Source organism: Fukomys damarensis, unplaced genomic scaffold (genome assembly GCF_012274545.1).
Source record: "Fukomys damarensis isolate Sample0158 unplaced genomic scaffold, DMR_v1.0_HiC HiC_scaffold_4, whole genome shotgun sequence".
NCBI classification, from domain to species: domain Eukaryota; kingdom Metazoa; phylum Chordata; class Mammalia; order Rodentia; family Bathyergidae; genus Fukomys; species Fukomys damarensis.
Genome location: NW_022900916.1, coordinates 31,047,390 through 31,058,338, shown reverse-complemented (window position 1 = coordinate 31,058,338; position 10,949 = coordinate 31,047,390). Strand labels below are relative to the sequence as shown.

Genomic DNA, 10,949 nt, shown 5'->3' with positions numbered 1-10,949 from the left:
ACTTTCAATAGAGTTTTTAATCTCCTGGATATCTGTTTGAATCTGTTTTATGGATTCCATTTCTTTCCTCTGTTGGGCTTTCATTGTTTCCATTTCTTTCTTATGCTGAGTCTTCATGGCTTCTATCACAGTCTTGAGCTCATCTATTTTTTTGTCAGTTTCTGCTCTAGAGTCTCGAATCATGACTTCTATTTTGCTCATCATCTCTCTGGTTAGCTGGGAAATTATTTCTGATTTGAATTTTTCTAGAGCCTGATTGATCAATTTTGTTACCTCCTGTGCTATGGGTCCAGGGAGTCCTGTAGGTTCACTATCAGACTTTTCATCCTCATTTGTCCTACTATTTGCTATTGGTGAACTGGATATCTGTTTTTGTGTCTTGCTTAAGTGTTTTCTCATTTTTATTTTTATTGTTGGATTGTCCTTCTTTAATTTCTGGGTATTACTTAAATCTTCCTAATATGGTTGTGTTTTAGTCAAAAGCTATTTTAAAAAGAGACAGGTAAGCCATAGCCTGAGGGAAAATATTCATGATGCATAATGGAATATATGAAGAATTTTTAATAACCAGTAAGAATAAAAATAATCAATTTAAAAAATGGGTTAAGATTTGGACAAACTAAAACAGAAGGTACAGCAATACCAGTAATTATATGAAAAAAGTGTTCAACATCATTACCATTAGGGAAACACAAATTAAAAGTCTCATGAGATACCACTAAACACTCAGAGGAATGTTAAAACCAAAGATACTGACACTGCCAAATGCTACTGAAAATGTGGAGCAGCTAGATACTTATACACAACTATGTATAATCATGCAACCACTCTAAATTGTTTGGCAATTTATTATAAAGTTAAATGGTATTCCTAGTCCAAAATATTTAGTAAAAAATAAACATTAAAATTAAAAAATTAAAATTAAAAATTAGTACAAAATTAAAATTAAAAACATACAGGCACAAAAATTTTCAGGGAACTTTATTTATAACAGAAATCACCCAGTTGTCCATCAACAGAATGAAGAAATGAATTATGGTATATTCATTTACTAGAATACCACTCAATAATAAAAAGGAATGTATTACCGATACATACAACATAGGTGAATCCCAGAAATATGCTAAGTGAAAAAAGCCAGATGTAAGAACATATAATATGATTCCATTTATGTGAAGTTTTTGAATAGGCAAAACTAACTTAAGGTAACAGAAATCAATAAAATGATTGCCTAAGATGAGTAGTGGATTGGGGACCATATGGCACAAGAAATGTTCTGGGGTGATGAAAATGTCCCATATTTAGTAGGGATATAGATTATACAGGTAGCTGCATTTATCAAAACTGAATCATAACATTTCAGTTTTATGAAAGTTATACATAAATTTTTAAAAATTCACACTTCAATGTATTATATAGCAAATTTCATCACATTAGTAATTCCTGGTATCATTGACTATATGCTAAGTAGATTTGAATTCAAATGAATTTACATGCACACATTTATTTTTTTGGTTCTGGGGATTAACCCAGGGCCTTGCACGTGCTTTTAAGCATTCCACTATTGAACTACATCTCCAGCCTTTTAAAAATTTTATTTTGAGACAGGGTCTTACTACGTTACCCAGGCTAGACTTGAACTTGTGATCCTCCTGTCTCAGCCTTCTGAGTAGCTGGGATTACAGGAATGCACAGCTATTCCTGGCTTATAATGGGTTTTAAATCTTTGTTATAACTGCCAAAATATTTTTTTTCATAGTATCAATAGGTTCACAGGCCTGTTCTGCAATTATATTCACTTTTGCTTTTATACACACTTTCTAGAAAGTGGAATTCTTTTTCATTACACCTCTCTGAGGTCAATATTTACTTATATTAAGAAATGAAATGGGAACCTGCATTAATGCTTTACAATTATACAATTTTAACTGTGTATGACTGGTCATGTGAAGGATTGTCTCACTATATTTCTCCTGAAAAATAATGCAGCAAGACATTCTAGAAACTGATGAGTGTAAGATAACTGCAGCAATCTTACCTAATACTGGAACCACAGCATAACATGATGCCAAGAAAGCTTCTGTGGGAATGCCATTGTCTTCCAGAAGTTCAATGTCACTGAAACTTAAAAATTTGGTTTAATCAAGGAGGAAAGCTGAAAATGTATCAGCATTCTCTGCAGTTCAAAGACAAAGAAACAGCTGCCTCTCCATCGGGCAAAATATTTGTCCTGATTTCATGGATATCCCATAATGATTTTTTTAAAATTATAAAATGGCCCATTAAGATAATCTTCCAAAGATAGTGATAGTTCAACAAGCAATTTAAAACTTTTTCATACAGCACATCGTCCTTGCAATTCAATTCCTTTTTGCCCATTATTCAGACAAAGTAAATGTTAAAGGAGATAACTGGGCACATCATATCCTCTATTCTCTCAGCATATACCATCACCCAAAAGTACTACTATGACTAATTTTCCAGAAGAGAAACCGTACCCAGTTGTTATTTATTTTGGAGGGTGTACCCTACCTAGTATTCATAGTACTGAAGAAAGTTGGAATGACTTCTTTTCCTTCTTCGCAGAGGCTTTCTGGAGAGCAACTTGAAGAGTCTGATCTAGGCTGTGCCAAGTTGTTGTCATAATTTCCCAAGTTTTCTTCTCTACTTTCCTTCATTATTTCACCTTGAACTGCAAAGTAGAAGACACTGTCACTAATCTATTATATAAATCTTTTACAAATAGGAAGGGCGTCATGAGATGCGGGGAGGTTGGAAAAAAAAGTTAAGATGTGTTATGTACATGTACATGTCTCCACAAGAAACATGATCGTTATGTGCTACAAACATGTACTAATAAAACTCAAAAAATTAATATAGTCATCGGTGAAAATTGCTAAAACACTGAAAGTATAGAATAAAATATTGCACAACACATACATATTCAAACAAAATTGGGCTTACATACTAGATTTTATTCTGCCGATTTTTATTAAGCAGTGTTACATGAGTATTTCCATTATCACTCAACATTGTTCAAAAACATTATTTTAACGATCACATAATACTACAATATGACCATGTGAAGGGCATAACTTCTAAACTTCTTTTATAAATACAGTCAATCCTCATTATGAGCATATTTGGTATATGTGACTTTGCTTTCTTGCTAAAATTTATAACTCTACAATCAATACTTGCAGCACTTTTCTAGTCATTCACGGACATATGGAAAGTTGTGAAAAATTTGTCTCCCAACATGCACATTTCTAGTTGAGGTGAAACAAGGTAATGCTCTGTCTTGTTTCAGTTCTCATGCTACAAATAAATGTCTATCTTTACTAGCACATATTTTGCATGTTTGTGCTCTTTTGTTTTGCAGATTGAACCCAGGGCTACACACATGCTGGACAAGCATTCTACCACTGAGCTACATCCACAGACTATTACAATTTTATTTTGAGACAGGGTCTTGCTAAATTGCTTAGGCTGGCCTTACTTTTGTGATCCTTTTGCCTTAGCTTTTGGAATAAGTGGAATTACAGGCAAATACCACTATGCCCCACTGTTCACTTATAAAAAAGGCTCTCACTTGTAGTACTATTTAGGGTACATAAACATAAGAAGGCTATAATGTGCTTTAGGAACAAAATATGTGTTAGATATGCTTCTTTCAGGTATTAGTTATAGTGCTATTGGCTGTTGAGTTCAATGCTAATGAGTCAACAACACATACAAAAATGGTGTCTTTAATGGGAACACACAGAAAACAAGGTTATATACTGATCAGTCAATAAAAAATGTGACCAGAGGCCTGAAGGGAGCTCACTCTGTAATTTCCTCTAGAAGCAACAGTACTTTTTGCAAACTCAGTATTTTGGTGATTTTTATGAAACATAACTGAAGCAGGATAGAAGAAATAAAAGATGGGCAGAAAAGAGATGGAATCTTAACTAAAAATTGTACTTTTAAGAAGAATGCAACTTCTGGGCCTAAGCCAAAGTTCCCCAGGGAGATCCATATCACCATTCCTTCGGTTAAACTTAGGCTCCTTTCCTACCAAGACCCATTAAACTCAAAATTTCTCAGGAATACTACAAGTCCACAACTTGGTTTAACTGAGAAAATAAAGAGCAGTAACTTGATTCTAAGATAAAGAAACAGGTTCAGAGAATCCAAAGAATGTTTTAATTACTAAAATAAAAACCGTCCATATATATAGAATGGGCTAGTACCCTTGTGGGGGGTAGTCACCTTTCTCTAGGTTTCCATCCCTTCAAGGAACCATAAATGTTCCCTCATCCAGGAAATAATGTTCCTCATTTCTCTGAGCACCCAGACTTTATTCTTGTTTTTGGTACCAGAGATCGAACTCAGGTCTTTGTGCTTGTGAGGCAGGCAGCAGACTGAGCTAAATCTCTGGCCCCCATACGTTACTCTGGAATATGTCAAAAACCTCTGCCTAATAAACCCTTCCTCTGCCTCTTACTAACGTGTCCTGAAAATTCTTTTTCCAAGATGGTATTCAAGGAGCTTGCAAACTTACTCCACAAAAGTACATTAGGTGGGGACAATAATTGCCACAAACAATGAGAATTGACTGGAATGATATAAAGAACATTCCATAAATCTAACCTTTGTCCTTAAATCTATTTCCTAAAGGCAAATTCCTAGAAATAAAATTTTGGGGTCAAATATATGACAGTGTGTTTTGACAGAAATTCTCTTGTCTTTATTATTTATTCAAGAGATAAAACTTCAGCGATGTGTTCATTACTTTTCTTAGTTAACAGCTAAGATGTTCCAGGACAGTGAAATTGAAAATGTAATAAGATGTTCTATGACTAACATATATGTCTCTGGATTGATTCCCTTCTAAACACTGGGTCAGATGTGTGGACAGAATGCTGTTAGTGAAGTTACCGTCTCCCTGCCAATTGCTACCCATGTATACCATCATGGGTAAAAACCAAACCCCAAACTTCCTATTGTTCGGTGGTTTATTTCAGACTTTATCTCTGTTTTTACCTGTTACATTTTCCTCTGTATTTTCTTCACTTGATATGCTACAGTCTATCTCTGCATATTTCAAATATAAAGAGCTCTTGTTCTTCATTAGGATTTCTTCATCACCATTTATTTCCATATTTAAAGATCCATTTTCACAACTGTTCAACTCCATTTGCCTAAAATATTTTTTAAAAGAAAAAAGCCAGAAAGTCCAGTGATCTGGTTATAAGTTGCTTGGGCAGATGTTATTTAGGTGGGTGGGGAAAGAGGTCACAATTACCAAATCCTTTTAACATCAATCCTTTTAATTAAAGAACAGTGTCAAACTTTACAGCCTCCCACAGACACCAAGGTCTATGATAGGAACCAAACTTGTCTCAAGGCTGCAGTTCAGAAATTAAAAGAGCTTAATGGTTCTTCCTGTATCCCTAGCTAACTCTATCTTCCTGCTCCCCACCAGCATCAGGAAATAGTCATTAACAGCTGTTTGACTTCCAATCAGTTATCTCAAGTGCCAGATTTAACACTTTGACTTTCTTTAAACTTCTCCCTAGGAGGCTTTTTCTCAACACCATTAGCCACTTCCATTGAGTTTACTTGGCAGTTAACTATCTAGAAGCAACATGCTGTGGCCACCCACTCTACAGGCTGGTACTCTGTTATCTATCTGCAAGAATAACACCCAACAGGACTACAACATATCCTGAGGGACCTGCCACACTTCAAGGTAACAGAAAAAGCCATGTAACATTCAAGTGAAATAGCTGACTCTATCTATTCATGGGACAATCATAATATATTATTATAAGTGATTATACCTAGACAAATTAGAACAAAGGTATCTTCTTCTAAGAAAAATGAGAAGGGTTTAAGCCTGCATGCAAAGTCTAGGAAAAGCATTTACTGTTTTCTAAAAACAAAAACAAAAAAATTTACATTTCAACCTAGCATTCAAAATTGTGGGAGTATATAGAGGCAATAATTCAAAAAGAAAAAAAATACAGAGTTTCCCAAAAAAGGAGAAAATGAGAAACAATCAAATTGTGAGAAATTTGAAAGAAAAAGTATCTGGACTATGTCAATACATAAAAATGTCTACATGACATATGTAACCATGTCAATATGTACTTTTTTTTCCTCAGTGCTGAGGATCAGACCCAGGCCTTCATGCATACTAGGCAAGTGGTCTAGCACTGAGCAACATTTCCCAGCCCAGCATGTATTTTTTTTTAATGGAAGGTGTATTTAGAGGACTAGAAATTATTTTGATATAAAACTATTTTCATCCTGTAAGCCTATTTGAGATTTTTATTTCTAAATAAAACAGAATAGCACTACTGCTTTTTCTGAATAAATACATTGCAGTCAATATTCAGCTCCTATGTAAGAGAAATTCCAATCCTCAGTAACTCTAGAGAGATGAAAAGTTACTAGAAGTAATGGATGACAGCTATATCCTAGGGCAAAGGCCAACATTTTCCCATTAGTGCTGAATCAAGGTCTGTATTGTTTTTGTCTCACCCAAACTAAGAAAGTCAGATACTGTTTCCTTCTAGTGCCATCTCAAATCATGAGAAAAACCACCATATGATCAAAGTATAACCCCCCACACACATACTTTTAAAAAAGGAATGTATGTCTGTATTTTTTGGGGGGGAAAGAAAAAACAAAACAAAATTATCATACCTTTCCAGTGAATTGTGAATTGGTACAACAGGATGTTTCATCTTAAAAAAAAATGAAAATTAAATTTCTAAAAGTGCATTATTCAGAATTTTACCATACACAAAAGTGATAAAGTGGTAAATATGACTATAATATAAACTGTCCCACTCAACAAAAACAATTTTAAGTCATCTCAAAGTAGTGTCATTGGTCCCAATTTGCCCTTCTCATTAAATCAAATAAGGGTATCCAAATTTCTAAGGAAAAGGAAGATGACCTTTGAAAGGCCTAATAACCACAGCTAAACTCTTGGTGATTGGCTTTCTTTGTAATTCAGTTATGCTTATTAAAGATTAACAGACAGAAAACTAAGGTGTGGATATTATATCAGCATGAGAGGTATGGTAAACACTATAGGGTTCCTGCCCTCAAACTTATTTCAACAAAGAATAGGGCTAAAACAGGACAGTGTAGGTGAAGAAGCTCTTAGTTCAACATGAAGATTTGGAGATAATATAAATAGAGAATGAATAAGAGCTAACCTGGGAAAGAGCCAAGTTGGGTATTCTTGGGTTATGACATACAGGAGTGTGTGTATATGGGGGGAGAATGATACAGTTAATATGTTCAATCCAACTAATGTCAAGGAAAGAGGCTGGTGATGGAAGAAAGGGCTAAGAAGTTTTAGCTTTAATGTATAGGCAATGAAGGAGCCACCGTCATTTAGATAATGTGATCCAATTTATACTGCATTACTATAAATACTGTTTGCTTACCAGAAGGGTCAGCCTGAAGGTAACTAGTTAGAAGGCTGTCACAACTCTACGCTAAATTTCTTGGACAAGGAGGAGATTAGAAAGAAGATGAAAGGTTACATTAGAGATGTGTGTAGATGGTCAAAGTGCCAAAAATACTTGACTAATATGGAAGGTTGCAATCAGACGTAAAAATGGACATAAAGTGAAGTCCACTAAAAAATGTCTTTATCAATCACCAAAGGCTATAGCCTTAGAGTTTCAGCTTTTCATTGTACCTATGTGATGGCTTACATCTAAAACGTCCCCCCAAAGTCTCAGGTGTTCAGAAGTGGGCCTTTTAGAAAGAGACTGAATCATGGACCCCCATGTATAGCAACACCACTATACTCCTCTTGGATTAATCCATGGGTGAGTTCCTAGTTGAATGTGCTATTAGGAGGTGGGGCCCAGTTGGAGGAAGTAGGGCACTTGGGGCATGCCTTATAAGGCATCTCTCTCTCTCTCTTTATTCTTTCTTTTATTTCCTGGCTTCCATGAATTGAGCAGCTTTCCTCTGGCAAGCCCTTCTGCCTTGCCATTTCTGCACAGGAGCTAGTTAACCATAGATGGAACCATCTGAAACTGTGAGCCAAATAAACCTCTCCTTTGTTAAGTTGCAGATAGATGTCTTCGTAACATAAAAGCTAACTAAGTTAATCCTGTCGCAGACAAACTGAGCTGGCCTTTTACCTTGGTTGACTTGAGCATGGCCAGTTGCGGTGATCCTGGGGGAGTGCGATAAAGCAGCTCAGAGGTGAAGGTTGCATTGGCAATCTGCATGCATTCTTCCAAGGTCTTTAGAAAAGTATTGCAAGTTGATTTCAGCAGAGTACCCACATCAATTCCCTCCTACAAAAAACAAACAATGGAAGATACTTATCTCGCCAAAAAAGAAAAAGTTCAATTGTGTTGTCTTTTAAGGCTTTTATCCACAAATTATTAACGATGTACTTAATTGTTTTCTGGTCAAGTATATTGCTTATAAAAGAAAAACAAAACAGAACTAGCCCAATTTATTTACTTATCATGCACAATAGTTGCTTTCAGTCTGACCCTTCACATTTAAATTTCAATTCATATTCACTGCAACTAAAGGAAACAATATGCCAGGTGCTGGGCCCAAAGTTCACATGAAGCTTTCAGAAACTGTGTATCATTTGTTTTCAGTATGGAATACCAAGATGTTTCAACTAGAATTCCTGTAAACAAGGAATCCATTTTTTTTTTTGCTACTAAAAGTTAGATTACTAGTTCATGGTATTTTTCTTCTGGATGATGGCATTGGTTAGCTGTTCAGAAAACTGAGGCCACACTCTGACTAGAGAGTGAGGTGACCATGCCTTAGTGGTCTCTATATTTCTTTCATTTTGTATTTCTAACAAGCTCTCAGGTGCCAAATCATACTTTTCATTAGTAAGTTCCCACAGCATTTGCTATATGCACTTTCCATTTTGAATTAAAGACCGCTGCAATCACATTTTCACTTCTTTATTCATCAGGGCTTTTCTACTTGGCCCCACAAACACTCTGGACTGATAAATGTGCAGGGGCAGGGAGCAACTGTCCTGTTCACTGTAAGATGTTAAGCAGCATCTAGGCTTCTACCCACTAGATGCCAGTGGCACTCCCTCAATCATGACAACCAAAAATGTTTCTAGACACTACCAAATGTCTCCTGGGGGCACAGATGCTCTGGACTGATAATAACTGCTCTAGACTTTACAAGAATACGACTGATATGTTTCAGTTCTTTATCTGCTCCAACCCACCAGCACAGTGATTACAGACAACACTGACAAATGAATAAAAGAACCCAAAATGAAGTAAGCAAATGAAAGTAAGTTAAATCACTTTTATAAGAAAGACGTCAAACCACATATTCTACTAGTAGTATGGTAAGTAGTATGGTATTCTATTACCTAAAAAGTAAATTAAAACATTAAGTACAATCTGCACATTCTGCTGTTGTAGACATCATTTATCAGGTTACAACTTTGAAAGTAGAGCAGAGACCCTCTCTGTTTAATGTGAGCCATTCAATAGACAGCTTAACACCAAAGAGATCTCTTTTAATGTGTTTTAGGGTGAGTGAATGACAGTTTTATCAATAAATGTGAAAAATCACAATTCTTGCTGGCAGAGAACAGAGCTGTGTCTCCATCTCTGAAAACATACATCTACTCCAAAGCATAACTATTTAAACTATGGTGAAATAAAATGTAGTCAGTCTCACCAAAGGTGACAGATATACACTATTGGCAGATATACCACTAACACCTTACAACCACACCTGGGAGATAGTTTACAGGTAAGATTGTATTTTTAAAAAGTGGTACAAAAAAAAAAAGCAGTACAAATGGCCAGGTAAGATAGTGCCAGTCTGCCTAGCTACTTGGCAGACTGAGGTAGAAGGATCACAAGTTTAAAGAATAAAAAGGGGTAGGGTATAGCTCAGTGCAAAGGCAAGGATTAGATCCCTAATACTGACAAAAAAAAGTGATGCAAACAGGGAGAAACATAATTCAGTATGTCAGTACTAAAAGTTAAAAATTCAAAATGTTATCAATTAATTAATCCTGAATTTACTGCAGGAAGGAAAACTATGCTTTCATATGCTGTGTTGCACACATTTCTTTTCTTTGTTGAATTTTGTTATTTTTTTCTTCTACAATACAGCAAATTCTATTACAGTCAGGAATTTTGTGAGAATAAACATTATGCATAAGCAATCTAGTGTTATTTTTTCATGTATAATATCAATAATATTACTAAAGTAATATTTTACCTCAGAATTAGACACTCCAGTTGTGGTCACTTCTTTTGTTTTATCTACTTGCTGAACAAGGAGGTCACAGTAGAGTCTTAGTTCTGACATTTTGGTTTTCAAGTTTTCAGTGTTTTCAGCAAATTCTGAATGGCAAAATCATAGTAGTGTAGTTACCAAAATGAATAACCAATCTAGTTAGTATAATGTCTAGAAATGGAATATATACCATAGGTTTATAGTATGTTACAGATGTGATAAAGATGTGGGGGCAAGAAAAACAGGAAAAGAGTATTTCCAGTCTTTTGAAGTACAGTGGACCTGAGAGTTACAACTGGCCTCACTTAAGAACAACCTGAGTTATGATGGGAACTTTAGTTTTAACTTCTGACCAAAGTATTGAGTTACAACCTGAATGCTGGCTACTTGCAAAGTTGTAAACAAAGACTTGTGATGCCAGAAAGCCTATTCAAGTGTAAGTAAGCATAAGTCTGAGCTCAGATGCGAATGTTTGTGGATGTGATTTTGGTCAGTGCTTTACAGAATCGCTACAATTACTATTATCAAAATAGCCCCCAAAAAGCTAGAAAAGAAGCTAGAGAAAGGGAAGGTAAAGGAAGTAATCACAATAAAAAAAGAAGGAGATAGGCTGAGTATTTAACTTAGTGGTTCCATGGCCTGCCTCGCAAGCACAAGAACCCGATTGATCCCCT

General features: G+C 35.5%; 1 protein-coding gene across 2 annotated transcripts in view; it reads right to left on the bottom strand.

The window, feature by feature from the left end:
• Positions 1 to 10,949, bottom strand: part of Plekha8 (pleckstrin homology domain containing A8) — a 37,840-nt gene that overhangs the window by 21,773 nt on the left and 5,118 nt on the right. For both annotated transcript variants that reach the window (XM_010628302.1, XM_033757519.1), the window contains exons 3-8: positions 10,258 to 10,382; positions 8,163 to 8,321; positions 6,697 to 6,737; positions 5,029 to 5,186; positions 2,533 to 2,692; positions 2,039 to 2,124 (exon numbers count right to left, since the gene is read on the bottom strand). In XM_010628302.1, the coding sequence (XP_010626604.1) occupies positions 2,039 to 2,124; positions 2,533 to 2,692; positions 5,029 to 5,186; positions 6,697 to 6,737; positions 8,163 to 8,321; positions 10,258 to 10,382 (729 nt within the window). The remainder of the gene's footprint in view (positions 1 to 2,038; positions 2,125 to 2,532; positions 2,693 to 5,028; positions 5,187 to 6,696; positions 6,738 to 8,162; positions 8,322 to 10,257; positions 10,383 to 10,949) is intronic.